This window comes from Austrofundulus limnaeus, unplaced genomic scaffold (genome assembly GCF_001266775.1).
Source record: "Austrofundulus limnaeus strain Quisiro unplaced genomic scaffold, Austrofundulus_limnaeus-1.0 Scaffold25, whole genome shotgun sequence".
Lineage (NCBI taxonomy): Eukaryota > Metazoa > Chordata > Actinopteri > Cyprinodontiformes > Rivulidae > Austrofundulus > Austrofundulus limnaeus.
Genome location: NW_013952427.1, coordinates 3,631,579 through 3,640,995, shown reverse-complemented (window position 1 = coordinate 3,640,995; position 9,417 = coordinate 3,631,579). Strand labels below are relative to the sequence as shown.

At 39.6% G+C, this 9,417-nt stretch overlaps 1 protein-coding gene across 3 annotated transcripts in view; it reads right to left on the bottom strand.

The window, feature by feature from the left end:
• Positions 1–9,417, bottom strand: part of edem3 (ER degradation enhancer, mannosidase alpha-like 3) — a 23,095-nt gene that overhangs the window by 8,506 nt on the left and 5,172 nt on the right. For all 3 annotated transcript variants that reach the window (XM_014004658.1, XM_014004659.1, XM_014004660.1), the window contains 11 exons: positions 9,008–9,120; positions 8,658–8,811; positions 8,139–8,273; positions 5,228–5,333; positions 4,973–5,070; positions 3,208–3,333; positions 3,039–3,122; positions 1,980–2,063; positions 1,566–1,690; positions 1,036–1,207; positions 794–939 (listed from right to left, as the gene is read on the bottom strand). In XM_014004658.1, coding sequence (XP_013860112.1) covers positions 794–939; positions 1,036–1,207; positions 1,566–1,690; positions 1,980–2,063; positions 3,039–3,122; positions 3,208–3,333; positions 4,973–5,070; positions 5,228–5,333; positions 8,139–8,273; positions 8,658–8,811; positions 9,008–9,120 — 1,343 coding nt within the window. The remainder of the gene's footprint in view (positions 1–793; positions 940–1,035; positions 1,208–1,565; positions 1,691–1,979; positions 2,064–3,038; positions 3,123–3,207; positions 3,334–4,972; positions 5,071–5,227; positions 5,334–8,138; positions 8,274–8,657; positions 8,812–9,007; positions 9,121–9,417) is intronic.

Below are 9,417 nucleotides of genomic sequence, written 5' to 3'. Positions count from 1 at the left end.
TTTGTATACAGTAAACTTCTTATACAGAACAATATAGCCTACCTATTAAATTACATTTTAATTGAGGTTTTTTTTTTTTTGGACAACCAAAATATTTTGCAAACAACCAGATTTTGTCAACAGGTTGTCCGCTGGACAACCTGAAAAAAAATCCTTATGTCTACCCTTGAACTTTATAAGCAGCATGCTGGTGACCACAACTATTTCATAAAGACAGAGGAAGACACAAAGAATACACTGTGCCTGCTTGGATAGAGGGCAATGATGTTACAGCTTCAGTAGCTGCTGTTGTTTTCACAAACTCCACTCCCGGTCCATCCATAACTTTACGCAAATTTTGTAAACTTCCRTAAATTTTGTAAGCCACAATTATTTCACAGTATAAAGAAAAAGGAAAACACAGGATAAATTAAGAATWAAAAAATGTGATTTTACAGCTACAGCAGCTGTTGTYGTGTGTCGTTTTCCCAGTCTCAGGTCAGTTTGTAACTTTTGCGTACACAAATTTCCTAAACTTCCATAAGCTTCGTAACATGGGGTGTGGGGTGAGTGTGTGTTTGTTTGTCAGGTTATTTTATTATATCAGTTTAAAATTGTCTCCAAACTTAGTATAAACCAAACTTGTTGAAATAATTTCTGAAACTATTTATCGTCCAGCAAAATTTGTTATTGTGACARATCTACATTTCAGGATATTCAACATCAAAAAGGAGCAGAAGGGATACAGCTGTTACCAAACTCGGGTCAAAATGTGCAAACTTAAAAAACTGGTTGTACTCGTACGCGCACATACCTGTACGAGGCAGGACGCGGGCAGCTTTTATCCACAGCACTACGTATTGGCTCTCTCAARTTGCGAGGAAATGCGGGGTCAGGAAACAGGAGTCGGGTGTTGGGACAAGTCCAGTCAAAGTTGGAGTCATCCAGCTCTTCGCTTGACTAAAAAGTGAGAACAGGTTTCATCATTACCTGGAATTCCTAAATACTTTAATCACTTTTCTTGGATTTAAAATGCACTGAAATCCTAATAATTACAGTTCTGTTTGAGGTAGGGGTTGAGGTGTAAGGAGCTGTGGAGAGAGACAGAGGCAGTAAGTGGGCTTCGGTTGTGAAGACATAGTCCTCCACGTCAAAAGGAAGGTCCTCTTCTTCAGCAAACAGCAGGAAGAGATATTTAAACATCTCAGCCAGGAAGAAGGAATCCATTCTGCAACGGAGAAAACATGCATWTGAAGCAAAACAACTTTTAGAACTGCAGCTTTTTATATCATCACTATGAGCACAAGAAAATCTATAAACTATTTTAAAGTATCGTGCTTTTGATTCCTTCTTTTACACATTTATCATTCAGTTGGGGTCTATATAAAGTAGAACTGCAATGATTTGGTCTCCATCYATCCATTAATCATCCAATTATTTGTTAATACATCCTTCACAAATGTAATACTTATAAGTTTTGGTTACCCTGCCACTCCAAGAAAAACAAAAAAGTATATTTAAATGTTGTAACTCCTTGCATGCAGTCAGTTTTCGGTCATGGAACAGAGAGAGCCTCGTATACCGACCGGTCCTCGTGGCTCCCCGTGCGGACATCCTTCATGGCAGCAAACCCACAGGGCACACGGGCGAACCGGTTGAGRTTGTACAGAATGGTGCGGCCTGCTTCCAGGTAGTAAGGGTCACCTGTGGCCTGAAGGGATGACAGGGCAGAGAGGTGGTCAGTGAAGTGTGAATGTTTTGAAGAGAGATGATCTCAGACAGATCAGTCGATGTGAACAGCCGCTTCTGATATTTATATTGGAGCTGCTTTATTAGCGGGAGCAATTTCTGTCAAACTGAGTCAATTCCAGGTAACTTTCAATACAAAAGCCTAATTTTTTACACATGAAAAGTGATTTCTGAAAACATACGTTTCGTGGCTCTGTGCTGTGCCAGTGAAAAAGAAACTTGTGCATTATGTCGGTTGCTTGATGAATTACCTTATAGAGGAAATAGGTGCTCTCTGCAAACTCAGGCCTCAGGGGATGTTGAGCCCAGTGTACCCTGAAATCAGTAGTGAAGGCCTGAGGACAGACAAAGAAGGGCGAAGCGGTCAGCACACGTTCGTAGTTCATTTACAAGCAGTTCTGACAGACAGCTAAAGCCACAAGCAGTCCTTTGGTTGCAAACGCCAGCAAGTTTCGATCGAGCTGTAGTTTAAAGAGTGGTAATTACGTATTTTCCAGGCACATAGTTCAGTTCTATACCTTCAGTTGTTATAAAAGTACTGTATATATCAAAAATAAATTTGACTTTGCATCAGTCTATTTAAAGCCTTGAAATTGACCACTGTCTCTTTAAGGACTTCCTACCCTTTCTGACACTCCCACTTCGGCACAACTTTATAACAATGCTTTGGGGGAGGGGTGCTCTGACAGGAGCTCAGCTGGGGACTGAGCTCCAGGGAGGAGCTTTGTGTAAATAGGCGGGGCTTTGTACCAGCAAGTGTTTAGACAGCTCCTCATGGCCGAATGAGATTCAAGGGTGTAATAGAACTAATACTTTTATGTTTAAGCAAGTAATTCATGACATCCTTTAATGACCTAGGTTTTCATGACATGCTGTTTCTGCAGACAGAATGATTAAAGTCAGAACAAGATTTGCTAACAAGTCATTCTTAGATATCACTTGTGTTTATCTTTGTGTTTTCCATTGACCTTGTATCAAATCTTGCTAAGATGACAGAATGGTGTTTGTTAATACTGGAGTTTGACTTTAATCATTCTATCTGCAGATGAACAGAATGTCATGAAAACCTAGGTCATTAAAGGACGTCATGAATTACTTTGCTTAAACATAAAAGTATTAGTTCTATTACAAAGCGTTTGTCAAACATGCATGAATGAGTCAAAGCAACACTCTGGTTATGTTTTGATGAGGGAATGACATTTTAACATGATATAAAGCTAAAAATTAAATAGTTGATTTTGGAAACAACCCCCCTCCCTTTTAAGACCAAAATGTGTTACTTTTAAATCATGCACAAAAAGACTGATTACCTCTGGGAGGAAGTTGTGTTTTTTGGTGACTTGGTACAACATTTCATGAGTCTCAATTGCAGGTCGGATATCCCCTTTTAACACCTGAGAAATAAATGTGTACAAAGAGAATGAAACATTGAAAAGGGGCCAATAAAGACAATAAAAGCTTCCCACGGTCTAACCAGACCTGCAGTCCAGGGAAGAAGGCCAGCAGAGAGTCCATCCAGGTGCGAGCAGGAAGCAGAGGTTTGTGGATGTGGACATCCAGCAGCAGAGGAGGCTGGCTGATGTACTTCATTATAGATGCATAGTGCTAAATAAACACAACAAAACAAACAGCTTCTTAACACACATGCAGTTTGCAACACRTGATCAAGCTTTTATAAACCTGAGGACCTAATGCACCTGAAAGCTTGACTTTGAGCTTTCAGTGGTATTTTTAACCTCATTAAATATTTACTRTAAAGTAAGATAGAATCAATAACTCATGTATTATTCATTAAGACCTCAAAACTGGGAAATTGAGAAGATTTGATCAGGCCTGACAATAACTATATCTAAACACAATTTGAATAAAAAATAAAAATACACATTTTTTGCCACTTTATTGAWTATAGGGGTGTATTCACACCAGGAAAGTCCTTTGGTCAGCTTGTTTGGTCCGGACCAAAAGTGGACTTTATTTTTTTTCGTTTGGTGCGGTTTGCATTCACATTGTGCTTTTCTGCAAACCAACTATAAGTTGCAAACAAAGCCATGAGGCTGACGATCATTGCTCCCACTGGACAGAAAGGACGGGGGCGGGACTGAGCCACAGACCCAGAAAAAAACACAGAAGTCCTGCATGCTGCAGTTCTGATGCGCACATTTATGCTGTTAGAACAACTGCAATAGCATTTAAAATGTCAGAAGCAGCTAATTTAATGGTGGTTCTGTGATGAAATTCTAATTTTGGAACGACGTCAGTAAATGTGTCTCACAACCCAAAGGAGACGAGGTGCTCTGCGTGTTCTGACCCACAACATGCTGACAGCAGAGCTGCTAACAGGAGACGATGAAACAGGTATGATTTCAGTTTCTTTAGCTCAGCAATGGTGGCCTGTGAAGTCCAAAAAGGCGCATGTTTAACGCAGTTGTTTCGATTGAAGTCTGGTCTGTATTCACACCAGAAGCAAACTGAAGTGAACCGCTCCAGAGTTTGTTTGGAAGCGAACCGAGACCACCTCAAAAAGTGGGTCTTGGTCTGGTTGTTTGATCCGCACCAGAGTTCACGAGTGTATTCACACCTGCACAAAAGGTCCGGACCAACGCTGGAAACGAACTCTGGTTCGTTTAAAGCGGAGCAAATTGTCAGGTGTGAATACGACCTAGGAAACGCTTATTAAGAAATGTTTATGGGCCTTAAAATATTAATATGAAGACAGGGACCATGAAATTATTCAGCAGTGTGCGTGTGTGTGTGTCTTTGTATTGGTGGGGTAAGGGGTCTGGATTATGCTGTAGAAATGAATGGAAGTCAATGAAAATCCACACATGTACAGAAAGACAAGTGTAGGTGASGGTAGGCTATAGAAAAGACTGGTAAATGAATGGAAGTCAATGTAAAGTCCCCATGAGAATAGAAAAGCAAACGTGTGCATGCATGTGTGCATAGACGCACATTTGCTACATCATGGGGCCCATTTTCCAGACAAACACAGCTTTCTGTGGACCCAGTGTTCCTTATGGGGATCAAAGGCCAGACCCCACACGTACTGTATGAATGTCAGGTTTGGGTGGGGGTTTAGGACCAAGGTGTGAACTGAGTTTAAGCTAGGTTGAGGGTTAGGCATGTACTGTGTGGTTAGGTTTAGGGTAAAGGGTCAGGCTGTAGAAATGATTGACAAATAAATGTAAGTCTATGCAAAGTCCCCATGAGGATAGATRAAACCAACATGTGTGYGTTTCCTCACAGTATTGAACCGCTGCAGAAACTCGTCATCTCCCAGGAGCACGTAGGCCTTTAGCAGGTATTCATAATACGAGTCGATTCCTGCTCCAACTCCACTGTCTGGAAGAGACAAAGTATTTCATCGTCACCACATGATGAGACAYAAACCAGAGGACACAGGTTCTGTTTGGTCTATTTGACTTCTGCTTCAACAGACAAGTCATTGTCACGCCTCCACATATGCTTCTCATCTGTCCCTCAGTCCCCACAYGCTCACCTCTTCGGACCCACTCCCCTGAGTGGATGTTGATGGTGGTTCCAACCAGGTTGCTGTTTCTCTGTCGCTTCTCCCACAGAAAGTCCAGGGCTTTCCGGGCATGATCCTGTGTGCGTATGAAGGAAGGAGTTTTATTGATTTAAAAGCTAATAATCCATCAGTCTGCATTAGCTGTCCAATGTGGACAGATTACTGAACTGCTTGGTCAGCAGTTTATTGCCAGAAGGAAATGAACCAAGCTCAAGCTGAAGGAAATGTTTTTTTCTTACATCCTTAAACAAGTTACACTCACTTCTTCAAATTAGGATGGATAAAACCAAGTTGCTCACTCAACTTTATACAAGTTGAACACCGAGTACACTGGTGTAAATATAGAAGCATCTACATATAAGCAAACAATGGCTGAAGTGCTCATATTGCTTTTTTAAAAGTAAAATAAATAAAWACATAAATCGAAATGACACGACACACCAAGGCAAACAGCAGTGGTGAGATACAGTTGGAGAAAGCTGCAGTAAACCTGTTTGCCTTCTAACAGGCGTGACGGTAAACAGATAACAAAATGCAGCAGGTGAGACATAAAGACCGTTTATAATAAGCAGACGTTCATTTTACATTTGAAGTCAAGTTTGAAATGACTTGATAAAAAAGCTCTTTCATTCTGGAGTTTTGTGAAGATCTGATATGAGACACGTGATCAGAGTGGGGAAGTCCACCGCTTCCAAGCATTTATAAAATCCTCATCACTTCAGAGAAAATGACATTTTCTCATCCAACACCATTCACAGATTAAACACCTCCCTGTATTTATACACACAGGTTCCTCCTGTCTATAAATGGATTTAACACTTGGTGTGTGCCAGACTCTCCCACTTATTCCTCTTTTAAAGAAGACATATGTTTTGAATCCTTCTTTTTCACATTTAAATCATTCAGTTGGGGTCTATATAGAGTTGAACTGCAGACTGAATTCCTCCTTACTGTAACTCCACAAGCCCCTCTTTCATCCCTTTTCTGAGTTTTGTCTCAGATCAACTCGTTTCGTCTCTTTAAATCCAAGCAAGGTGCTCCCCCCCAGCTCCCAGACCGGTCCACTTTAGTTTGATTGGGATTTATAACTATACAGCAGTGCAGAAACTTTTTATTTACAAATGAATTAAAAGATGTCAACAAGGGAAGAGTTGTCCACCCAGCCTCACATGTTGGAGCCAGATTCTGACCCAGAGGAGGATGAAGACTACCAAGTTGTGGTTGGTAAGTCCCGACCTTATTTTAACAACCCCCCAAGTTGGACTCGTAGCTTATTTTATTTTATTTTTATTTATCCTTTATCCTATGATCTCTTGAGACTCATTGTCTCATTTACAAGAGAGACCTGTTACATCCACCACAACAAAGTAACATAAAAAACAATAATACAGTTTATTTAACACTTCTAAAAATCAATACCATACATCATCAAAGAAAGGGTTTTAGTTGACAACAAGCACAGGCGTTTACAGACAAATTTTCAAATCTGTTTATTAAAATCTTAAACTCCCCAAGTGTGACCAAATTGGAGAGCTTCAGGTCCTAATGAAGCTTGTTCCAGGTGGAGGGGCCAGAAAAGGAGAAGGTTTAATTGCCAAGCTCAGTATGCACTGAAGGAACACTGAATGTAATAAAGTCCTGAGAATGAAGGCTGTGGTGTGTTTTTTGCATGAAAAATAACATGTTAAGTACGATTCTTTTTTTGCTTTTTACTTTCATTTTTATCTAATTTCACCTTGATAGTCCGGTACAGTAATTATTATTTGTTTAATCTGTTTATTTTTATTGTTACTGTCTTTAATTCTATTATTTTTGCTACATTTGATATTGTCACATAGCAACATACTGTTTTGTTGCTACACCTGAATTTCCCCACACGGAACAATAAAGGCTGTTTCTATTCTATTCTATTATTTAGAAGTTCTGTCGCAAAAACTGTGATGTGACTACAGATGTAAACTAGCCTTAGGCTAAACCTGGTGCAATGAATCAAATTATGTTTTAATTGCACACGTCCCGAATAAATAAAATCATTCTTTCATTCATTCATGTAATAGTTCAGAAAACATCATAGAAAATGGAGAAAATTCGACAGGTTGAAAAATATAACCCAAACAGATTATAAAGATTTCTATGCAGCACCGGGAGAGACTAAATTAAACTTTTTAGAACTCCTAAAAACTCCAAATACACAACAAAATGTATTTAACGACTAAAAAAGGGGACTTTGCATGATGTGTCCCTTTTAAGTCACTTTGAACAAGTTTAAATGATTACATATAAATCATCAAAGGAAGATTTATTTACCAACAAATTTAAATGCAATAATGAAGAAAACCAGATTATTGCCAGAAAAGCCCCCAAAATAAAAATGAATAAATACAGAAAAAGACTTTACTGAAGCTAATGGCTATAGAGACAAACAAATGCTAAYATCAAGCTTTCCTTGTCATCAGATTATTTAATGAGCTGTGTGCGAGTAGTGGACCAGTAGAAAGCAGACACCGATCCCACAGAGTTCACATGTAGAAAACGTTTAGCTTTCATAACTCCTTACATAACGGTGGAATTTCAAAAACAATAAATTGCAAACCTGATCCATAGAAACTGGATTCACTTTTAGGGTGCGGCTCTTTGGTAGTCTGCGTGCTAATATGTGCAGGCTTCAATTATTTCATATCCTTTTTTTAAATACTGGGAAAATAAATCTGGTAAAAACATCTTTAGATAAACGCTAAAATCTAACTCAGTTTGGTGAGTTGTCACAGTTCCCTTCAGAAACTGATCAACGTTAAACTATTTTTTTCATTAGATACATGTGGATAATTAAATCAAATTGTGAATTACACTTATCTAATATTACTGCAACACATCAGATTACCTCAAACACAGGGTCCCCAGTGAAGCGACTTAAGGCAGCAAACTCCAGGATCATGGTCCCTGCACACGCAGTGCAAGTGTCCGTTTCTGTGCCCGTTCGCGTCTCAGGACCCCTGACTCCGTGTTTCAAGTTAACCTAGTAAGCAGAGGGATGAAGAAAAAACGATTAAACATCCATTTTGAGACACACATTTGGTTTGCAAATCTCTTCAGCTAAAAGAGTTATTAGCCGGRAGCAGAGCAGTAAAGCAGAAAATTAAATTTTGATCTGACAGCTGGTCAAGCTAATAGAGAAAACAGGTTTGGATGGTTCAKAAAAAAATATGTTTACAGAATAATAACAATGGAACATTTTAACGAGCAGACGAATCTTTTTGTTCAGTGATCCTTACTAAACAGCTGCTGTAAAAGCTAAGAGAGAGTTTATCATCTTACCTATAAATAAGAGCTTTTTTACGCCTTTCACACAAAATATTCTTGGGATTCTGGCAATGAAGTGCAAAATGAATCACKGTCTCACCCTGGGATAAGGCAGGCCGCTGCTGGTGTTGAAGGCTGGTAGCAGTCGGAGTCCAATGTCTTTGGCCATATGAAGGAGGYCGTCCTGGTACCACTGCATGTGCTGCCCACCCTCCTTCAGCATCACAGCCATGGAATGACCCCCCAGCAGACCACTGAGCACACACATACACAAAAAGAAGAAAAGCAGAATGAAGTAGAATACAATGATTTTTATTTATTGTATTTTACACTTTTGGACTTCAGTTGTTTTTATTGCAGCTATTAATGTTTTTGAGTATGTTAAAACAAAAGTACTGGAGCTTTTTTGCTCAGAACTTTGAACGTGTTGGTAGGAGAACCCGGTCTCACCCGAGGACTCGAATGTTGGTTTCGAAGACTGACACCACGATGTCATTGTCCAGCCGTACGTCTGACAGGACTCTCCTCACCGCAGCCTCAAACTCTGCTGTCTTATTTAAAAGCTGGAAGAAACAAAACACACAGAGACAAGCCTCAATGTTAAATACTGTCAGTTTACCAGCAAAGAAAGTGGCGAATGATTGAAAAATATACCTGGAAGTTTCATAGATTTTTTTTTTACAATAACATGTATATTTCCATTTTAAATAATTTAAAGTGTAACTTACCCCCCCCTGTGAAAAGATAACTCCGCCCCAAGGCGAAATTTGAAAAATGCATCAAAGTGGGTAGGGGAGGGGGTGTGGGTGGAGGAAGGGGGTTTAGAGAGCGGAGGTGTGGCCAGGTCGAGAGAACGTGAC